The 24,621-nt window shown below is 36.4% G+C and overlaps 2 protein-coding genes across 6 annotated transcripts in view; one reads left to right on the plus strand and one right to left on the minus strand.

Annotated features, from left to right (window-relative positions):
* Nucleotides 1–16,171, plus strand: part of chb (chromosome bows) — a 48,582-nt gene extending 32,411 nt beyond the window's left edge. For all 4 annotated transcript variants that reach the window (XM_012365179.2, XM_012365180.2, XM_012365181.2 and 1 more), the window contains one exon: nt 1–16,171. In XM_012365179.2, coding sequence (XP_012220602.2) covers nt 1–207 — 207 coding nt within the window. In that variant the 3' untranslated portion in view covers nt 208–16,171.
* LOC105671222 (facilitated trehalose transporter Tret1-2 homolog) overlaps nt 15,798–24,621 on the minus strand; it is a 16,147-nt gene continuing 7,323 nt past the window's right edge. For both annotated transcript variants that reach the window (XM_012365190.2, XM_012365191.2), the window contains exons 3-9: nt 21,213–21,336; nt 20,820–20,955; nt 19,569–20,025; nt 19,008–19,257; nt 18,531–18,737; nt 18,256–18,448; nt 15,798–17,961 (exon numbers count right to left, since the gene is read on the minus strand). In XM_012365190.2, coding sequence (XP_012220613.1) covers nt 17,711–17,961; nt 18,256–18,448; nt 18,531–18,737; nt 19,008–19,257; nt 19,569–20,025; nt 20,820–20,955; nt 21,213–21,336 — 1,618 coding nt within the window. In that variant the 3' untranslated portion in view covers nt 15,798–17,710. The remainder of the gene's footprint in view (nt 17,962–18,255; nt 18,449–18,530; nt 18,738–19,007; nt 19,258–19,568; nt 20,026–20,819; nt 20,956–21,212; nt 21,337–24,621) is intronic.

Raw genomic sequence — 24,621 nt, forward strand, 5'->3', positions numbered from 1 at the left:
GCTTACGACGATGCCGAGAGCGCAGTTCGTAAAAGTGCCGTGTTCTGCATGGTAGCAATCCATGTTGCGGTCGGCGAGGAGGTGCTAAAACCGCACTTAAGCTGCCTGTACTCCAGCAAGCTAAAGCTGCTGAACATCTATATACAGCGCGCGCAGCAACAGGCGAACAGTCAGCCGGCGAGCCCGCGTAGCAACAATAAAAACTAACTAATATCTCACACCACGACTCTCAGGGTCGCGATACTTAAAAGATTCGCTCGCTTTGGCGCGCGGCATGAGCGAATGCTTCTCAGCTTCCTCAGTAAGTCCGATCCGTCATGATGGTCGACGGTTTTAACAGTATGACTCGGAAATTTTGATACGAGGCAGAGACTGATGTGCGTTACTTCTGCGACGGCATGCGTACGTGTGAGTGATTCGCCGCTTGAGACGACAGTGATGTTGTGTGCAGAAACGAGTAATTGCAAAGGTAATAATTTCAATGTTACATTTCCTGAATTACTATTTGTTTGGAGAAGAATAAGGACAGAATTATGCTACCAATTATTACGAATGAATAAAATTCACAAGGAAAGCTCGTGACGTGCAAATTGAATCTTTCTCGTCTTTTGAAATCGTAAAGCAATTGAACTATGTAATAATTGCACAAACAAAAGAACGCGTTTCTCGAGAATCGCAAGGAAATTTTATTTCATTTCAAGCTGGGTATACATCTACGAACGAACGCCGAACGAACAGCGAACGCGAATGTTCGGACATTCGCGTTCGTGTTCTGAAGTCATTCGTTTTTTTTCTCATTCGCAACGAATGTCAGTGTTCGGCCAAATTAGGTGTTCGCTATATGGTAATGAGTAGAGCCCGGATTTAAGATCTCAGATCGAGCAACCGTAGCTAGTTCTCCCCACCATGTCGCGTTCGCGGCGTTCGGTACAGCAGTTCAGCATGGATGAAACGCCGACGAAAACAAATGACGTTGAATCAAATGACAGTGACATCAAGCATACGTGCACTGAGAGAAAAATCCGGTTAATCGATCGGAAAATCCATTCAAAAAGTAACAAACGGATATTATCGATCCCTTCAATCGGAAAAAATAACTGATGAAGGCTGAAATAACCGATCAAAAATATCCGATCAGAAAATTCCGATTAGAAAATATTCGATCTAAAATATCCTGTTATGTATTCGGATTTATAAGACGCGCCAAGTACAAGAGCGCCATGTTCAGGTTGCGATATGGGGCGCTCAAGCAAGTAACGTGCGGGCGTGTGCCGATCGGAGCATTCCGTTTATCGGCTTGGATCAGGAAGCATGTGTGCGTGTGGATAGGAGAATATATAAGTTCTCGATATAGACTTAGACTTTTGGAAATATAGTCACGTTAGTATTCTAATAACAATACCGGTGTATTTATTGAATCCCCTGCTGGTTAAAACTAACAACGAATATAACATATCCGTTTGTTACTTTTTGAACGAATAGTCCGATTATATTATGTCCGATCAATAGATCTGACATCTGATCGGAATTTTCCCCTTAAATATACCAATTAATATTAATATTAATTTGTATCACTTCTTCTTCTACTTTGAGTTCTTCAAGAACAGTTCTAACTGTATTACAATTCATTTCTTTCACTTCTTAATAATTGACACGTAATACACTATATATACAAAATATTGCACACAATATTGCGTCACACTGCCTTCACGCTGCTTCGATGACGAACACGAGACAATAGAGTACAGGCTCATGCACGCTGGGCCCATCGGTACGACTGTTAGCACGACCAATCACAATCGAGTTACCAGTGCGACTTCGAAATGTGTACACATGTATTTCATCGGACTTCTGAACGGATAAATTGTATTTCATCAAATATTACACTTTATCGGATAATATTTTAATCTGATATAGTACATTAGATCGGACATTCAGCATGATCGGAAAAAATACCTTATTTTTATCCGATCAAGTGCAATGTCCGATCATATTATATATCAATTTAAACAGATAAGTAAATCGCAGCTCATTATCCGTTCATATTTCATTGGAAATTTTATTTCATCGGATAGCCCCAAATCCAATCAAAATCAATCGGATAAGGTGTTCAAACGGTTTTTTCCGATTAAAGTCGCTGGATATTTTTCTCAGTGTGAAATTCCCAATAAAGACAGTAAACATTTGAAAATATCAAAGAAATTACAAAATGTTTTATACAAGAATTCAGGATTTTCCACGATTTGCACGATTCAGCGTATACTGGAAGGAAAGGAAGATTGTAAAAACCTTGATCCGCGGTTGGATGAAGTGGACTTGAAACTTTTCAAGTACGCGCCTATCACTTCATGCGACGTAGACGCAGCTTTTCCCGGTATAAAAATATTTTGAGCGAAAGACGAAGAAGCTTTACTTTTCAGAATTTAAAGAAGTTTTTTGTTGTATATTATTTTCATAAATAAAACGGAAACGAATAGACTTAAATAAAAATTGATTTTGATTTTGGAAAAAAATACAATATAAGTATATAGCTCTTTTTCTTATTAAAATAATATTCTTGAAAATTAACAAGCTGATAGAGCCGGAGTAAAAAAACAAAAACTCTATTGCCGGAGTTTGTCACGCTCTTTAGTTACCACTAGGGAATACAATTTAGAGTCTCTTTTTCGATCCCGGGACTAGACAAAGAGGAATTAAAATTATATGTTTGTTAAAAATTGAACTTTTTTAAAATTAGATTTATTATATCTCTAATAATCAACAAGTTAATATAATATCCACTAAAATTAAACGAGATTTCTTCATTATTCAGTTATAAATTTATGAACTAATAAAAAAAACGTAATCAACAATGTACCTATAAAAAAATTAACTTTTTTTATTAATCAGTTATCATATGTAGATAATAAAACTAAGCATTTTGTTTTAATTAGTCTTGAATATTAGGAACAGAAAATAAACTTTATTAAGATCACAGACTTTCTTAGAAACAAAAAATGTACTTATTATATTTGTTGCAATTTTTAGAAGTCAGGTCCAAGTCTTAAAAACTTTTTTATGTTTAATAAATACACCATCACGCGACATTTTAAATAATTATATTTCGGGCAAAGCGATCTATTGGATTGGAGTGCGTAGCGTGAACTAATGAAAATCGTGAGCCGACCGACCTGCCAGTGCAAGTAAAACAAACACGTTCGTACATGTCAGAAAGAACAGTTGAGACACGTTTGCGAGTTGCGTCTTGCAAGAAAATCATCGGGTACAAAAGTAAATCAACAATAATGTAGTCACCAGTCACGCACAAAATATTTTGAGAATATTATTCATTGATAAATGACATTAGTGGATATTATTATATGTATATAATTATTGATTTATTAAAAATATCTAATAAAAAATGTTTTGACAATCTCGAAAATCCCGAGATTAGTAATTTACAATCTCGGGATTTTCGGGGCCAGAAAACGTTCGGGATTCCGGGATCCCGTATCCCGGGATTGTATTCTCTAGTTACCACATTCTTCCCCTGAGCGGGTCGAAGTGAAGCGAGCTGTGAGGAACTCGCTACGGTCGACTCGAAATGGTACGTCGGCCGGCGGAAAATCCGGGCTCTAGTAATGAGAGATTTTGTAACCTAATTATTGTCAGTATAGGTTATTCAAATAATATAATCCTTGTCATTTCAAATCAATGTCTGACGACGCAATTATAGCAAGTGCATGTTATATCATAATGGCACATAATTTGGAAAGACTTAAAAAAAAAAAGAAAAGAAGGTGATGGATGACACAATTATATCACAGTCGTTTACAATATAGAGGAAGCAACTTACTAAGCGATTTAAAAGTAAACTATATGGGACAATTTCAAAATTTCTGCAGAATGTCTGCAGAAGATTTTGAACTATTATTAAACAAAATTGGACCTAAAATGAATGACAGCGACAACGACAGCGAACAGTAGTGAACAGCAGCGACAGCACCCGTGCGCGTCCATATCGCGCACGAATTTTCTTTGATGTACCGCCTCATGAGGGAACGGATCCGAATGCGAATCGAATGTTCTGTTCGCATTTGTTTCGGCGTATACATCTGATGAATGATAATAACGAACGTTCGCGTTCGCTGTTCGTTCGGTGTTCGTTCGCTAAGCGTATACCCAGCTTTAGATGCCACATCCAAGTATTTGTCGAATATTTTAAATCGTAAAATAAGATTGCAAAATCAAAATCATTCTACATCATTCTGCCCGATATCATCTTTCGAACTTAGACCGATACAATTGTAACGGACTCAGTAAATAATTTTCACAAAATTTTAAAAATATTTTTTATTTAAAAACTTTTAATTAAAAAACAATATCGGGGACTTAATTTTGCCGCACCCTATATATATATTTTTTTTTGTCAGTATAATGAATCGTTTGTTAAATGAGTTTAATATAATTGAAATGACCAATATATAAAGCTATCAAAGAGCCGAGCAAGGATTTTGTGCTTAAGATTTATTAGCCTAGTTTACACTGACCATTTGATACGTGTATCAAAAACTATATTCGTATCAAGTTGGCTTGGTACGATAGTGTAAACGACAATGTACCGACTAAGGCTGCGTTCGGAAACACACTGTGTGCACACCAACACAATAATCGTTCGGACTTGCACGCAACCTGCGGTAAAGATGCTACATTCATTACATTTTTAAATATTACCTACTTCAGAATAAATATTATATTATTGCATTATTATTATTTACTGTGACTTGCATTACAACTATTTATCGTTATTACCTTAATATAATTAATGTTGACACGCGCAGTTTTTGTGATCACTGAACTTGAAAAATCACTTCTGACAAAAATGCTTTTTGTACATTATGCAATGTTAAATAAGAGCAACGTACATAGAAACACGTTAGTGGTACTTAATGTGCATTCGGATGAATCGTTCGAAAACGTTGAACGAGTACCACCAGTGTGCCACGAAACCACTCGCCGTAAAAGCAAGGGGAGTCAGTGTGATTCAAGAGTAACGTTTTCGAACGTAGCCTTAGAATGGCAAAGATATTCGCTAGGAAAAATAAAACTGCTTAGCTTTGAAAATTATATACAAATCGCGATATATGAACCTACATACATTTATAAATTTGCATTTGTCGTATAATGTAGCGACTGATATGAGTACATATTTTGTAATCATATAATACTTAGAAGTGCGTGCGCCAAAAAATTCCTGAGATTCCTAGATTGAAATTAAAAAGATTGATCGTGGGACAAGGATATCGAAACGCGAAGACAATTAGATTTTAGTGTCACTATAGATTGTCCGGATGACACGATCGAAATCAAAATATCCATCAACGCACAACTAACTGTTCGGAAATACTACACCCGAAGGCACACGATATCCCCACTACTTCTCCACTGAAAATCACCACACTACACAGAGTGTGAGGTTTCCGAACGTAGCCTTAGTTTAGTACGGATCGGAACTGGGTATCGTATTAAAATAGTACGCGGATTAAGGAAATACACAACGCTGTAAACACATGTATAATTTACATTGGCCTAGTTTACATCGTGCACTTGATACGCGTATCAGGTACTACCTAGTCTCGCCATAAATTCTGTCAGTAGTTTAAACGGATAGAACAAAGAAACAACAACAGATAGACCAAAGTTATACATATATTCTGAAAGTAGAGGAAAAAAGCTACAAAACCATATATTTTTTATTCGAAATGTCCGCCTTTGTTCCACACACATTTGCGTAAACGTTGGGGCCACTCATCGATTGATTTACGCACGATCTTCAGAGGAATCTTCTCAGCTGCTGACACAATAGAACGCTTGAGCGACTCTAAATTGCGGTGAGGCTTCTTGCAAGCCATCTCCTCCAAAACGCATCACAGCTTATAATCCAGCGGGTTAAGATCCGGACTCCTGGACGCCAATCGGAAGCTTTGATAAAGCTCGAAAGATTGCCATAGTATAATCAGGGAAATAATTAACATGCTGAGAAAGGAACCTGCTCCAGTAATTACTAAAGGAGCTGAGGGCAAATATAAGATTAATATTTATAATGAAGATGACTTTAGAGCTATGCAAAACATCTTTAAAAAAAGTATAGAATGGTTTAACTATGGAAATAAAAGGGATAGACCGAATAAAGTGGTAATGCGCTGGAGTGGTAAAGTGTCTGGACGGATCGGTTGATATTTTGGAAATAAAAGCTGCACTCATGGAAATGGGCTTCAACATCATAGATGTTTCAAATATCCAAATTAAGAAAGATGATCTCGGTAATGCAGGCGAAAAAATTATATTTAAAGCTCCCCTGCACATGTTAACTTTTAATAGAAATGAGGATATCAAAAAATCTTCGAGATTAAACATGTTCTGTACACTAGGGTGAAAATAGAAGAAATACGAACTAAACCTGAAATAATTAATTCCAACCATGCCTGCGTCGTTTTCGCCTTGTGCGCGGGGGCTGAGTCCTGCTGGAAGGTCCAAGGCTGACCATCGAACAAAGTGTCACTAAGAGGCTTAACAACAGTCTCGAGTACTGTATCTTGATAACACTTTAGCGGATGTTTTGACTCCAGTTTCGCAAAAGTTTTCGTAAGGAATTACGCTGGATCCGTGCACGCACAGCATTGATTGCATTTGTTGTTTGTACAACACGAGGACGGCCTGTCCGCGGCCGATTAACTGCACCGCCCGTTTCCTTGAACCTTCTAATAGTGCGAAAAATAAATCGTTCGGAAATATTCAACGGTTGGAGAGTGTTAAAAATATCGCGAGCACTCTTCCCCACACGGTGCAGCGCGAGAACAGCGATGCGATTCTCGTACACGCTCCACTCCATGTTGTTATTGTACAAAAAGTTAACATACTGAACGAAGTTGGCTCTAGCAATTATTTATTACATCGTTCACACAACTCACCTGCAGTGTGGCCACATTGTGACGACCAAAATTCACGCGTTATCGAGCGCTGTAATATTACTGACAGAATTTATGGCGAGACTATATTCGTACCAAATTCGTACTAAATATTTAGTTCGTACGATGTAAACGCTGCCGGATCAACTTGGTACGAGCGTATCAAGTAGGAGTATCGTACTAAACTCCCTGCCAGCACTATACGTGAAAAAGACGTTCCATCTTGGTTACAAAGTCACAAAAATATGATACGTCTTTCGCACGTTACCGCGACGTAAACATACAAATAAAATTTAATTATTTGTCTGATTTTCTATACGTGATTGTTACGTAATAATGACGTAACAATTACGTTTCGAACACCAAATGAGACGTTCTTGTAACGTAACGTGCGAGGAGTTAACACGTTATAGTGACGTAATTGTCACGTACCGATGCTGGCAGAGCTGATACGCGTATCAAATGATACAAATGACGATGTAAATGCACGAAACGTATTTTAAAGGGAATCTGATATTGAGCATAACTTCAATTAAAACCGATATTATCATTAACTTTTGGTCTTTCTCAAACAATATTAAAATGTCTTGTAAAAAAAGAGTAAATTGGGGAGAAGATTACTTATCGTAATCATGCGCCTTTTTCGACTATATTGTAAATTTTGAAACATAAAACCTGGCCATACACTTTTGCATACTATTATTATTCATATTTTCTCGTCTTTGTTCAAATAAATAATACACTCCACTTACAAAACAAGAAACAATAAACTCAAGCAAATTGCAATTTTAAATACCACCACTAGAAGGCAATCGACATGAATTAAATTCGTATTATTTTTTTCCTTTTAATACGTTCGATGTAAACGCATCCGTACTAAAGCATTGGTGCTGTTACGTGCCGCGACTCTCTTATTCGTTAAATTAGTATCTTTTTCTTTCGGACCTTCAAACCATTTTTATCTTTATTCCTTCCGGACTCTAAAACAAACGACCATTATAATGCAATAAATGTAGATTTAGTCTAATCTCTGTTTCTGTGCATAATGTGCACTTGAAACGAAGATCTATCTCATTCAGTTCAGTTCTCGATCACAGCTCGAATCAGCTCAACACCTAATAAAGACTATCCACAAACGATTTATTCAAAATTATTTATTTCGTGGCTTCTCGCACGTAACAATGCGCACCAAACTTAATACGCATACCAACGTTTTGACGATGTAAACTAGGCCATTGATGTAAGCTCAAAAAACGTTTCGGTCTTAGATTAGGCCATTCTCAGTGTGATAGGTACGCAATTAACATAATCTTTTAGCGCAACCGCAAAATTATACATTAAAACACAAGAGCGCAACCGAATGCCGCAAACATCATAAGGCGCAGGGTCGGATTTTGGCATAAGCAATTGCTTAGGGCCCCGTGCCAGCAAAGGCCTCAAAGGTTCCATACAACTAATTTCATACGAGTATTAAATTGACGGAAAAAATTAAAAAGGCCCTCTTTAAAGCCAGTGCTTAGAGGCCTTCTACGATCGAAATCTGGCCCTGATAAGGCGGGTAGACATTTGTAAAGCATGAATAGCTGTTTACCGAAGACAATACTGTCAGTCTGGTAGGATTGGGAAGGTGTCATCCACTTCGAGTTACTTCCAAAAAATCAAACTCACGGCCGAGCTTTATCAGCTCTTTGATAGCTTTATATATTGGTTGTTTAATTTTATTTAATGAAGAGTCTTTAAAAATCATTTTTTAGTTTAATATAATTTAAATGATTCTACATATTTATACAGGGTGTCCAGAAACTCGCCCTAACAAAAGAAAAAAGAATCGTGAAGAATCAGGAAACCGCGGACGGAGTTTTAAATTTAAAATTTGGTTAATCGAATATGAATTAGAATGGCTCGAAGCAGCAAGTAGCTGTAGAGAGCAAGTTTATTTTCAGTTTTATTTTTAGTTTGTATTCTGAGTTCACATTTTTTTTGCGCCAAAATAATCCGAAATGAAGTTATTTCTGTTAAAAAACTATTAAAAAAATTATGATTATTATGATTATGAAAAATAAATTACGATTTTTTTAACATAAAAATGGCTACAACTTGGAACTATTCATTTCGGGATCTATGTTTATATAGCTTTTTTTTCCTTCTTTTTGGGTCCCGAATCATTTCAAGAAATAGTGCGGGCGAGTTTCCAGACACCCTGTATATTAGATTAAAAAATCAGAGATTGCATATTATATTGTAAATGGCACAAAAGAAAATGTTATAATTTAGTTATGATCTGTCTGTGTTACATTTGAATTTATATTATTTTATAACAAGACTCCTAACTGAATTATACAAACTATATAATATATAATATAACTATATTATATATTTTTATACACAAGAATACGCAAGCTATGCAAATTATAACATGACTCTCTCTGAGTCTCGTTTTCTTTTTAGTCGATCCCTCGTGTCTGAGTGTATTCTTCGCTTGATAAATACTTGGATGTTATTAACGCTAATAAATATAAATTTATTAAACCGATGGAATAGCAAGAAGATCTCAAGCCAAAGAAGATTGAAGTTCTAAAGGTGTGTCTTCACCGGGAAACGGTTTGCGAACAGTTCGTAGAAAAAGTTTGCGATAAGTTCACGAGCACCTGAAAAAATTGAATGTGCTGTCATGACACCTGATTTTTTCTTTTTTAGTTTAAAAGGCCAAGGTTCAAGCTTTAATTTCATCCCACTTAGAAGGTTCTATTAGCTCGCGTTATTTTTCTACAGGTACTCAAAAATGGCAAAAAACACGTTTTTTTTGCACATTTGACACCGTTTTTTGCAAAAACTAGAGCCAATTCGTTAATTTTCTTTTCGGATCCGAATTCTACGGGAAAAAACCTATCGAAATCCGTTTTCATTGTTTAAGTGCCTGAAAAAAAGTTCAAAAATGTCGAACAGTGTAATTTATTAACGATATCTATATACAGTTAATATACGAGTGATACAAATGTAAAGTTAAATAGATACGATAAAACTCTAAATAATCAAATTGCGAATACAAGAAAACTATATTAAAATAAAATTGAAATAAGATCAAAGTAATTATGGAGATTTTTGTCTTTACTTCAGGCTCGAACTTAGAGTATGTTACCAACTAGAAGTGAAATCTTGAAGAAAGAATATACTATAGAAAGAATGTTCACGTTTTTGGAGAACCAGTTCGTCGAATGTTCGCCGTGGTTCCATCGCTTGACGCACGGCGAAAATTTTTAAACGAATATTAATATAATTATTGTAGAAAGTTACAAAAAATATAAGTGCTCATGATCAGTTATTACTATCTGCAAGTTTTGTTGTAATGCATATATTGGCAAAAAGAGATACAAACGATGCTATTGGCAGAGAAAATGATTTCAAAACAGAAATAGTGGTTCAAAATTTCTGGCTGATTTAAAAATGGAGGATCCAATCGGTTTCAAAAATTTTTGTCGAGTGTCAGTTACTGAATTTGAATATTTTAATTTGAATATTATTGCTAATTCACTAATCGCCACAAATACGTCCACACCAATATGTTTGGTTCGTGGATTTTTCGCGAACTGCTCGCAAACAGCAACCAAATGAAAAAAATATTAATTGATCAACTGTGATCATTCATTGTAAATTCTTTTGAGAAGCGCAATTTCGTATTTGTGTAATTAATCGCATAACTTAATTGTTTGACGTTTTCAAAAGGCTAACAGAATCTTATACCCAATAAACATTATTCTATGTACGTCCTATGTATATACATATGTGGATATTGTATATTCTATGTATATACAGAGAATGTGAAAAATATATACTGCGCATATTCTATGTATGTAAAATAATTACCATATGTATGTACATAGGATGTTTATAGTCCATACATAGGTATATTGCAAGAATGTGCAAACACATTCGTGGCATGTACATGAAGTATATTCTATGTATATTTACGCTGTGATCCCGTTTGAATATACAAGTCATGTATATCCATACGATGTCCTACGAATATCCCTAAATATACGTAAATTTATATGTGCCGGTTATTATGAAAGTGGCCTAAGTCACAAAACCCAAAAAAAATTAGATTTTTATTTAGTATTATATTATATCAACTATATTTCATTATTATGGAAGAATTTTTGCAAAGTTACCATGAAATAAGCAATAAAATGAAGTTGTCATTTTTATTATTATCAGGTGTAATTGCATGCTTATTTTGATAGTGGCATAAGTCATTTTTTTCTAACATTGCGATAGAAAAAGTAACATTATCATAATTTTCAACATATTTTTCTATTATGTCGTCAGACAATGGCTCAGGTAAATTTAACTTTACAAAAATATTTCATATTTATTTATAAATGTAATATCAATAATGTAAATATTGCTTGATATAATTAAATATAAAAAAATAATTTTGCGAAACATTAAATTACTAATTGAGATTATTTTGATCGTTGTGTTTCATAAACTTAGTACCACGAAATAATGTTTGCAAGAAATGGAAACGGATAAAATAATAATTTAAACAATAATTTAAATAATAATTTAAAAAATAATTAATACAATTAAAATAGTTAATACAATTTTAAAAGTAAATAATTTGTTTCTTTTTAAATTATTTTTTCAATTAAATTTATTAATTTTTTGTTATCGTAAATTATCAATTATAATTATATATCAATTATAATTATCCTATAGGACTACTATTAATTTTGAAAGTGGCATAAGTCATTCAACGGTTAAAAACACATAGTTTCGTGCAAGTTATTCACAAAATTTAATGATCTTAGATAAATTTAACATCAGGAGAACATTATAATTTTTGATAAATTTTGCACTATGATGGAAAAATATTTTTAATATGGTCGAACGCAAAAGTTTGAATATCTCGAAACGAGAAATATATGACTTAGGCCACTTTCATAATAACCGGCACATATACATTCTATGCATGTACATAGTATATACAGTACATTTTTTCACATTATGGATATTTTATATATATACATAGGATATCGAATGTTTATTGGGTATGTGCATAGTTGAATTTTTATTTTATTTTATTTTTTTAATTTGTCTTTCGCAAAAGAATAATTGACACGATACAACATCACTGTGTACAAGTGTAACATCTCGCAGCGAATACTAATCACACGAACTATTAGCGGATATTGTATTACATATATTGTTTGCTTTGTTACCGATTTTACGAGTGTCGAGCGTAATCGCGTGTCCAGCGATACGTCGTGGTGCACCTCACAGCAACACGTGATAGAGAAAAGTGGAATAAAAAGTGTATAATTTATTCGTTTGAAATCCATGTGCTAGTCAGATTCCCAAGGACGCACAATGATATAAAAGACACAAATGGAATAGTCGAGATATTCTTTTTGAGAAACCCTACATAGACACACAAATAATACATACATGCAAGGGAGAATATATGAGAGAGAGAGAGAAAGAGCGATTTTAATGTGAGAGAATGAGCGAACTTGTGTGTTTGAGAGATTTTAGCGCGCGTTTAAGGAAAGAAAAGCATAAGTAGCAGTGAATTAGCAAATCGATCTGCTCGAGACTAACGTTAACACTTAAACTATTCATCACGTTGCCAATAATCGAATGAACGCTAAATCAAACGCTAACGAGTTTAGTAACACTTTGTGCCATTGTCGTTTCTGTTTACTGTATAAGAAAAAAATTATATATTATATATATTATATGTAGATCATCCTTTGTCCTTTTCTTACTATATATTTAGTCGAATTACATTAAGGATAATAAAATAATTTTATTATAAATTCGTCAAGGTGAATCATTGAAGTATTACGAGATATTGAAAAAAAAAACCACTTTGGAAAACGTTCGTTGCCCGACGTAAGTATTATAAATACACCGGATGTGCATAAGAATTAACAAAAAAAATGTCACAACACGCCTTGCAACGCGAATGTCTGATAGTACCTTGATAATTTACTTCAGCGTGATGACGCGGTAATTTATGTCTCGAACACAATACGGCCAAATAGTGCCAAAAAAGGAAACAAAAATACCGAATAAGATGGACAATTCGACGTGAACATTTAGAGGAGGGGAAAAAAAGGAAAAATACTGCGTATTTCTTTTACTTGGTGCCTTTGGCGTCGACGCGACGGAATTTGATTGTGAAGATTGTCTTTCATCGCCACTTAGAAACAATTTCACAGATAGTACAGTCAGAATTTAAAGGAAAAGAAGGGAAGAGTGCGAAGTATTTAACTGTTGCCGACGTCGTATAAAATGAACACTTTGCGACAAACGTCTTACCGATTATATTCTCGTAGTATAGCAGATTCTAATAAACGGACACGATATTTTTCCCATTCTGCGCTCCGACTAGAGAATCTTGATAAAAGTACATTTCGCGAATATGTTCCACACGCGTGTTACGCTGCGCTTTCGCGACACTTAATTCGAGAACTATGATTGTCAAGGGAAATGTAATTTGGTAGCTTCTTAAGGGAGAGATATCTTCGTTGCGCATTTAACAATCGATATTATTCGCCGCGCGGCGTTCTTTTCACGAAGCTATGTTGCGGTTTTAAACTGAAAGTCCAGATACGCTAAGAAGCAGGCCGCCTGCAAAGGCAAAAGTCGCGCGCAAATTAAAGGGTTCGATGCAGGAATCAGACAAATTTACATGTTTGTAAGATGCGATATTTTATCTGAAATTGGAACTTTCCTACCTGTTTTTCTTGAACGCTTTAATATTCAGCACTTTTTTTGGTTGTTGGTCGACCCGTTTGATTTCACGCCGACTTAGGGCATGGTCTGACGTTGTGTACCGATTGTGTATATATATACATATACGATATGATACGTAGACTCTAATGTAATAATTAATATACGGATTAGGTAGCTCATTGTCACTGCCTGCAGCGTTGGTCGTGCTGAGGGCACGAGAGACACTCTCTCTGACACAGCCAGACTGCGTGGTGATCGTGTTTATCGCTTGTTCTGTTAAGTTTTACGAGCATTATTATTATCATTAATACCGATACTCGACTTGCGTTGTAACTGTGTCAATGCATGTGTGATATACGTAAGGATTTAACTTGTGTAACAAGCGTTACGAACGATTCTTGGCGATCCTCTTCTTCTTTTTTTCCCCAAGAAATGGAAACCAGATCGTTCGATCGACGGAGAAAGCTGCTAGGGTGTAGACTTTGTGCGTTATCATTTTAATGATTGTTAATACGTGTTACCCTTCACGCGCATAATAAATTTTAAGCGTTTCATCGAGCTGCTGCACCGCTACGTTTTGCGTTCGGCATACAAGTTGCAGTTTTTATTCGCCTGCTTTGTGCATATTGCGAGATATCCTAGATATATTTATTATCCCAATGCGAGGATTTGATTATTATTGATAAAGTCCACTTAGTATATATAACAATTGACTGACAGCGTGACTCGTACGATCAGCCATGCGATTGATTCACTTCTAAAATTTGGAAATTACAATTTACGGAGGTTCGAAATATTTTTTAACAACTTAGCGAGGAAAGCTTGATATAATGTCGGCGAATTAAATTTCCATTCTGTTGTCTTGATGCAAAAGAATATATTGCGTTAATTACTGCGTTTTTTATCGTCACAATAATTATACTTCGATTACAATTATTATAAATTATATGATTGATTCGCTCAATGTTAAAAAGGCGTAAACAGATTTTTTTGCTGTAAATATTTATGAACGAATAAAAGTCTTTGAATAAGGTTCAATAAAATTTTTAAACAATATTTACCGGTATGCGCTATCGATTATGTTTTAATTTTTATTATGCAAAAAATATTTTATTTCCCTGTCAAGTAACTTTTTTTAATGAAATTACGTCTTTTTAACTTTGAATGATTGGGTTTTGTCTTTTAGGGGCTCTAAAAATCCTCTTTTCTTTTTTAATCCGCTCCTGAAATTTCATGACGTTGGCGCCACTGCATGATTTTAAATCTTGTAGAAATTTCGATGTTGTGCGCAGATAAAATTTCGTGTGTTCTTGTTCGCGAGTGTTTTAATTTCGGCAGAAAGGCTTTTCTTCGAGTCACGGCAATGCAGACGTGAGTATTATTGTTATTTGTCTCATTGACAACGTTAATTCGCCTGAGCGCGGATAATTTTTCGATAATTGCGACACAATTACGCGTCACAAAACGCAGGACCAAATTGAGGTTAATTCACTTTTCCAACGATAGCTTTTTGCAATGCAATTACTTAAATTGTTCAAAAGGTGCAGCGATTTTTCTTTAATGATACATAAAATACGACTAGTCAATTAAGACGTGTAGCATAGTTGATTCCGATTGCTGTTTTGATCACGATTATAATTAGTTATCGCACGGCGGATCTTTTCAGATCGCGCATTTTTTATCATCCTGTTTGTATCATATTGGGCATTCCAAGACCATCGATTGAAGAAACGTTCAGTGGTTTTGGGATATTCTATATTAGCGAACGCATATTTGTTGCATCTTCCGGTCGCTTCCCTTTCAAAAACAAAAAGAAGAGAATATACACGGTGTCCCGCTTTCACCGCATCTTTTCTTCCCTTTAATTCCGAGCAAAATGCGCGTAACGAGCTTGACAAGGAAACGAGGCAGACAAGAAAATTAATAATAGAATAAAAAACAGAGAGCTCTACCGAGATTTTTTCACGCCGATAAATCGCAAGCAATTATTGCGACGATATTACTTTGTTATTGTAATTGCCAACTTGACATAATAAAACATTGCTACAAAACGCGTCGGCCATTACTACTCCCCATTTTTGTTTGCGAATGTGAGTTGTATTTTATTCATTTATTTTTTTTTTTTTTTTTTTTTTTTGTACAAACAATAATTGTTATATATTAAAACTTGGCAATTGCAATAGCGATTTCTGTCATTGTTCGTTCGTTAATATACTCGAAATCTATCAGGAATATTGCGAAAATTCTTCGAGACAAAATAAAAAATAAAATTTAGTCTCAATTGTACGTAGTTTCTTTAATTAATCCTGCATTTCTATCGAAAATCGATTCGAAAAAATTATAACTGCGATATCTGTTGAGCGAGTAACTTATCATTTTAATAATTATTGCGCAATATCTAATAATTTTTTAGCCATTATATTCGCCATTGTATTATATGTTGAGTTGCAAGTGAATTAGAGACAAATGTTTTTTATTACAAACTTACTTTATTCATTCAAACATTATATTCAATCATTTTATTATCGCATCGTATATACTATGATAGAAGTCCGTATAACAATTCGAAATATATCGGCATAAATATTGTCTTGATTGCGTGTACACAATGAAAAGCGACATGTAAAAAAAAAACCGAGGACATCTCTCGTTTATGGTAGATCACGAATCTTCGCAACATATATTATCACTTTAAATTCTCTCGCAGCAGAACTTCATTCATCATATAAAAATCTCAATTCGCGAAAAGATAAAATCCATGAAATCTCTTCGAATTGCTCTTTTCACAAACAAATACACGCAAAAATATTTCTCACTACACGCATTATTATCTTGCCACTCTAAATTCATTCTCACTAAGATTTCACTAGCATCTAAAATCTCAATTCGCGAATGCAAGATTTTTCATTTCCTAAACAAATACACTCCGAAGGAGTTCGTACATGAATTACATTTTTCACTCAAGACAAATTGTATATTTAAAGTTCGTCCATTCGCGAAAAAAAAGACAAGAAAACGAAGAAAAATGATATCACATAATAAAAATACGTATCTTGATGGCCGCTTTCATCGAACTTACTTTAAATGATTTTTCTTTGTGTCTGAATAATCATTTGAACAAAGATTGATTCAATTTAATAATAACATCGATGAAACCGATTAGAGAGAGAGAGAACAATGCATCAAGCAAAAGCGCGACGAACAGCATCGAATCGGCGGTGCGAGTTGAGAAAAATTATGATTTTTTATTACTATATTTTATTATTTTTATATAGCATGTCAATGTATAAAAATATAGTTCGATTGTTTCGCCTTGTCCGAACCGATGAGTGCCATTCGCCGCGAAAAACATGTTTCCAATTCATTTTTCTTTCGACGACTTAGACGGAACAAGCATCAAACAAATAATATAAAACTAAGTACATGGAATTATTTTTTAATTAACTACAATTTATTAAAAATAATTGTGTAAGGACACGTAATTAATTATAATCAATATAAATTCATCTAAATTATCATGTACTAATTTTAATTATTTAATTACTTTCTAATTACTAGACGTCATATTCATTTGTCACTCAAATATTAGCATTAGTGAATAAAATTAAAATTTTTTACAGTCTTTAAGAATATACCAAAATTTTTTTTTTTTTTAAATATCTTGCTCCGTCTAAATAGTTCCGAATAATCGCGGAGAATCTTTGATTCCGATTCTGAATCTTCCGAATCTGTGAATCTGGCTTAAATATATAAATAAAATAATAAAGGAGCATCGCATTACTAAATCTTTGCATTTTACGACTAAGAATTCATAGCATTATATTATGCACAGATTCGTTCACGATTTTTGGACGAATTAGTGGAATTGAGTAAAAAATCGCGATTATGAACTGCGTTACGATAATTAATTAATCCGTTTGTCGCATCTATCCGCGCGTGATGTTTACTTTGATCAAAGATTCACCGATTCGTAGATTCAGATCAGAGATTCGCAGATCGCGCGATAAAAAGAAGAAGAGATTTTAAGCGATCTGCACAATTTTCGGCGGATTAAGCGGCTCAATCATCAGCGGATCTTGTTGATTCTTGCACTTATCCGGCTTTGCTCTTCGTTTGTTGGTTGTCACTTTTGCTCCTACGGCGAAGAAATTATTCTCGAAGTATGCCTCGATCTCCGACAGTTTCTTCTCGTGTGTCTCGGGCAGCATTAGCCACACGAAAGCTGTCGTTGCCAAGGAAACACAGGCGAAGAACCATTGCACAGCGTACGATCCTTAACAAAAGAACGCGATTTCTTTAGTTAAACTTGCTCAGGACATGGGATTTTCTAAATTTTACTCTCGAAATAAGAATTAAAGTCGTGCAGAATAGGAATATTTGCAATAAATATAAAACGTGTGAGTAAAATTTGCGCGAATGGGATAAAATTGAGTAAAAAGCAACGTGCAGAAAATAGAGAAGAATTCGCTAATAAAAATGCAGAGAATTATCTGACAAGAGAACGTCCTTGCAGATAAGATATTGCGATATAAAAACAATATAAAACATCGAGAGAGACATGATGTACCTCCGAGGAAAGTTTGCAGGTCTCTGTAGCTTTGCAGCGCGGCGAACATGAGAAGGTTCGCTATGGAGTAACTGATGGCGTGGGCGAATCCGCGGATTTCGGTGGGAAACAATTCCGCCGTCATGGTCCAGGGAATGGTCAGCATCCCGATCATCGAGGTGAACACGTAAAGTAACAGACACACCAGCGGTACCTGTTGACGAACACAGAAATCACGTTTTCGCACGTCCGCGATACTAATCGAACTCTTGACGAGTGTAAGTCGTCAGACTCACCCAGGAGCCGCTGTGATCGCCCTGTTTTATTCTCAACGAGGCGTAACCTGAGATGCCCATGCATACGGCCATCCCCACGGCCGATATCATGCACAACGGTCGTCTACAGAATCGTCTCAGCAGCCAAGTGTTCATCATGGAGCAGATGAAACGCATGATACCCACCAAAATCGATGCCACGTATGCGTCCACGCCCGCGCCCGTTTCCTGCGAGTCAATTGCGACAAGATCAAGATCACGCGGATCGATACGGCATTATTACAGTATTCGCCGCGAGACAGATTAATTGCTTATCAATCTCGTTACTGTCGATCACGCTACTATTTCTCAATTTATATCTAGATAGAAATCGATATTTAACAAGTAATTATATTAACAATGTGTATTATATTATCATTGCCGGCTAAGTATGCAATTCGAGAAACAAGAAGTGTTTGCAAATTTATTTAGGGGTGCAAAACGATCTCTCATTCTTACTTGGAACCAAGTCACTGCGTAGAACAGCGTGATGTAAATTCCGGAGAACTGCTGGAACGAAAAGAGCAGGAAGAGTATCACCATCGGTTTCCATCCGGTCGGCCTCAGAAACGCGCGTATTTTGGTAAAGACATTCCCGTGCTTGCTCTTCCTTTGATTGGTTAGTTTATGTGCGTTGTCGTCCATGATGGTGTTGAAGTGCACTTCCGCCGCCGATCCTTTGTCTTGGCATGGCTCGTTTTTGTGAATCCTACGAGCAACATTAAAGTATTAATCGTCCGCGCGACGCGGTGACAAAGCTTCAGAACATCTCAAAAGTTTAGTCGGCAAAAAATTTTTTTTCCGGACAGCAATATTTCCAAGTTTCGCGCGTGAATTCTAATAATTTATTACAAGATTAAAATGTCATTATTATGAATCAGTTGTCATAAATTGCTTTCTGGTATAAGAATCTTATCAGTAACTACTAGTTTTATTATTGTATCTGTTCATTTAACATCTCACTTATTATTTATTTATTAAATTTGTAAAATCTCATTTAATTAAACAGATTTGATTTACCGTTCCAGGGCTTTCTGGGCATCTGCGATGCGGTTTTTCGAGACGAGCCAGACGGGCGATTCCGGCACCAAGAACTGCACCAGGATGACAGGCACAATCGCGTAGATGATGCTGAGCCAAGCAACCAGTCGCCAGTGCAGGTAAGAGCCTTTCACGTAAGACAGTACCATTCCTAACGACGCCAACGTCGGTCCGACCGAGATCAGGGAGCCGCGCAACTCCGGCCTGGCGACTTCGGTGATGTACACGATTGCCGGCGAGATCTCCATGGCGGTTGCCATTCCGCAGAGCAAACGACCGACCAGCAACATTGGTATGTTCTGCGCCGTGGCGATCATAATCCAGCCGATCACATTGGGAATCACGCCGATTTGCAGGGTCCTTATTCGACCGACTGACTCCATCAGGAAGCCTCCCAACATGGCGCCAATCGGCGCGGAGATGACAACCAAGCTGGCTGAAAGTCGGATCGATTTTATCTTCCTGCTCTTTCTCATCCTTCATACTTCTAATCCTTATTTATTTATTCTTTATTGTAACTATAATTTTAACGCATTTTCTCCGCAAAATAGCATTTTTCAAGCGAAAATAATATTTCTTCGTGATTATCTAATTTTTCATTTTTGCGCGTATTTTAATGGAAAAAAATTCCATCTGACTTGTCGAACACGAAAGTTCAATTGGAAATGTCAACGACAATTGTCGATATTTTCGACTAACGTATCTGGAACGAAAACAAGAAATTTCCATTGCATGAAGATCGCGACGCCGACGGACATAGATTGCCTTGCGTAACGCAGATTTAATTAAAGCGTGGAAATCGATCGAATATCGCCGGTCAGCTAGCAGACACAAGCTCAGTAACACGCACGTGGATCTTCTGATAATCATGATAAATTGAAAAAAAAAATGAAAACTTGACATAACTCACATGTCTAATGATAAAAGAAATCGTCAACAAATCGTCAACGATATCGTCGATGACTGCGCGAAATTTAATATTGCATACGTGCATTTCGTGAGAAAATTTCTTAGCGAACATAAAAATAAATTATTATCTCACGTCGTGTTTCGCGATCGCGAACGCATTCGCGAGATAGAACGGTTGGATATTTATCGCGATTTACAATTGATAGTAGCAGAAAGCGCATCTCTTTCACGGAATAACGCGCTTCACGGCGTGTTCCGTCTTTACGATCCTCCGCGACATCGACCTCGCTACACATGCGTGCGCTATTCGTGCAATTTTACCTATCCAGGAAGTCTGCTGTTTCGTTGCGTGGAACGACTCTTCTGGGTTCTCGAGTTGTGGAACGAGAGTCGCCGAGTATGCCATAGTAATGCCCACCACAAGATGGAAGGACGCCGCGATGATGCACACGCTGATCTGCGAAGGTCCAAAGCGTGTACAGTTTCCGCGAGATAAAGATTTTTCGCGCTTTTTCCACGAAACTCGCGAAACAAACTAACGCGAGAGTTGCACAATTTTTTTTATATCTTCTTACTATTTTTTTTTTTTTTTTTTTTTTTTAATGCTAAAAGATCGCGCTCTTAAGAGCGTTTTTCTTCATTAAACATCACTCGTGTCAATATATATTCGTCCGGATAAAAGAAACTGTCTTTTGTGAGGTAATTGATACTTACTTCTCGAAGGGCATTTTTAATCTGATTGGGCTGAACTCTGTTGAGACTGCGACTCGAAACAATCGCCTCTTTAAAACGCGTACGCTCATTCTCTTCGATGTTCTTCGAAGCTTCCCGCTCCACGCTGAAACACAATCACTGGCGTCATCGATTGCCAATAAACTAGACGAGAAAGAACAGTCGTTAACATCGCCCCGTGCCGACGTGAATTTTATCGTCGCCTTTTGCGCTTGCAAATCGCGCCCTTTTTTTCCTTTCTATTGCAATTCACGACGACCGTTTGTCACACGCGTTCGACATTTCTACGTGCCATTAAAGTGACGACGCGAAGTATCATCTCTCCATGTTGTCGCACGGTGTTTCATATATTCGCACCGTCGTTGTAGTTCATAAATATTTATCGCGATCGTCGATCGTCGTTGTCATCTCGCACGAGTCTCATATGTCGGAACACGATAACCGCGCGGAATCTCCAAATTGAATTTCCGTTTATGTTTGATAAATTGAGTCGCGTTATCGTACGTTCTGTAGTAACATTGCAAGATAATATTTGAACATTTCTTATTATAATAATATTACGTGATAATTTAATACTTTTTACTTGATATCTTTTATCGCAGACAGATATCATAATATTATACAAAATATTTTTAGATTATAATTTCATTTAACAATATATCATCGGTACGCGCACATTTACTGCTTTCGATCGACAACAACTTTTCGACCGACTTTTTAACAACTGACTCTAGCAAGCCACGATAATAACGTCTAGCTCGGTGCATGATTACAAGCAGAGTGTATTTATAGATCTCTTCACTCGCAGCTTGACGTTCGAAAAAGTCACGTAATTTTCTGAAACAAACGATTACATTAAGTAGAAATGTGTTTATATGTCGAATTCTGGTTTCTTTCGTGAATTCTCTTCAAGCACGAAGCTGTGTATATATATATATATATATATATATATATGGAACACCCATTATATGAATCACAAAAACTGGTTCCTTCGGAATTTGGGCCTAGCAATTTAATAGTGAATCTAACATCTTCTCAATAGCTTTAACCTTTTTAGATGCACTTCCGTATATAAATGTCGTAATAATGCTGAGACATTTGTCTGCGATAGAATTTTCTCGTTGATCAATTTATTTCTTTATGATTTACACAATTTTTTCTAACTATTTTTACCGAAATTAATTTAAAAAATATTTTTGCGATATAAAACGCGTTTTAATGAAATAACTTTCGTTGTAGATTGATTGACTTTTGTTCAGTATTTAATTCTTTTATATCGAATATTTTTTTTTTATTATTGCAATTATTTCACATTGCATATCCGAGTATCAGTTCGGAGAATTGATAGTTTTAATCAATAGATTTATCGCACAAGAAACGTAAGCTGTGCCTGCCAAACGCGAGCGATGTCAAAACGATAGTTTCCAGGCGATTGTCTCTCGTAACAATATCCGCACGATATCGCACTGCGGATCGGTTATCGAGTGTGTCGCATCAAAATTCATTTACCGTACGTGCCGATTTATCAGAATCGATACCATTCAAATTGACGAATTTTTTAGGAAGCTACGCGAAAAAATAAAAAACATTTCCATTCGTCATTACACATCTTTTGCGGCTTAATCGACAGTCTCGTGAAAAAATTATTTCGCTATAAACGTAAAAAATATCTCACGATTCGTGATTTCAATCTATTTTAATTTGGTTATTTAAACCAATTTTTCTGCAACGCATGCCGTAAATTCGAGCTCCTCTGTCGATGTTGTATTTTTTTTTATATACGCAGCACGAACTAACAAGCAATTAACGCGATGTAACGAGGCGGTTAAAATGTTCTCGGACGAGTATCTATTCTCTAAAAATAAATCCTCGGTCTTGGTCAGATGCAATTATGCGCTTGATAAATTAACGCGCGTTAATTGACGTATTGTTAAGCGGGCGACCGTCGAATCCGATTTCTCACAACAACTTTAACGAACCGCGGGGCAAGTGAATTAAGCAGTTTAACGAATCTATTTGTAACTTGTCGCTATTATTCTTCTGATTGTGAGATGCGCTGTTATCGTGTGCATCTTCTTGTGAAACTAAACTGTTACATATTACGCTGAACAATTCGATCAATTATTACATTAGACTATCGCGCTGTGCAATTACGGCAATTATTCGTGAAATAAAGTCTGCAATTTCCCGCACACTCTGATTTAATCCACATACGGCTTCGAACAATTACTCTTCCGGTGTCGCTTATGTCACAAGCGTGGCGTAGACGACAATTGTGCAATGCTTGCTTTGCGACAAAGTGTTTACAGCTGACTCGGGCGTAAGAAACACTGGGCTTCTACTCGGAATTATATCCGTATATTGTATCTTCACGGTCATCTCTTTCACTTATTTTTTTTTTTCTCGCGACGGGAATAAAATTATCATCGCGATTATATTATATTATGAAATCCGCAGACACGACGATGACTGTCTCTTCGTCCGATCATCGCGTTCGCAATCGCCGCGCGATTACGTCAGGGAACACGATGACTTTCGAAGTACACTTATTTTTTTTTCCCTTACGTGTCGATCATCGTCCGACTTCGAAACTCGTCATTTTCCTTTCCGTCGCGAGTTTATTTTCGCTCACGGTAAAATCGCGCGCTCGTAACTTCCTCGAACGTCATGCGAAAGGCACACATCACACAGTGTAGAGCTTTCGAGATCGCAAATTAAATCGAAGCTCCTAAAGTCTATATTCGTGCTATTCAGAAAGCTTCGGGCGACGTTAAGTCTGCAGGGCAGATTTACATTTTGCTGAATCATGCGTTTCTCACGAACACAATGCATTGGAATTCTAGTCGCAGTAACGCATGACGTCATGCCCGACTGTCACATTTCTGGTACATTTTTCAAAACACGAGAGAAGGCCATGTCCGACTTATTGTTCGCATAAGTACCGGTGCACATGCCGCATGCCGATTTGTTACTTAATTGTAAGTTCAGGCGAACAATAGCGCGGCATGTGCGAGACACGTGGCAAACGTATGTAAGTAAATTGCCCGCACCGCTTGAAGAATCGATTTCACCTATGAACAAGTCAATTCGCGGTCACTCGTCGTCACTTTACGCTAGGCCTGTCTGTCATCAGGCTTGCGACTGTTAAATTTTTTACGTTACTTCTTCAACGTTCATATATTTATTATACGCTGCGAAACGCGCGCTCGAACTTCGGCAAGAACTTTGACATTTCGCGCGAATGATAGGCGGGGAGTAATTTCACGTTATCGCGCGTCGCCGGGGAGGCTTAATTGCCATACCTGACTGTGCTGTACTCGCGAGACTAATCACACAATGCGGCTCGCTCTTGGCCGTTCAACTCCGCTACGACAGGCGACGCGTATCGATC

Source organism: Linepithema humile, chromosome 6 (assembly GCF_040581485.1).
Source record: "Linepithema humile isolate Giens D197 chromosome 6, Lhum_UNIL_v1.0, whole genome shotgun sequence".
NCBI classification, from domain to species: Eukaryota; Metazoa; Arthropoda; class Insecta; order Hymenoptera; family Formicidae; genus Linepithema; species Linepithema humile.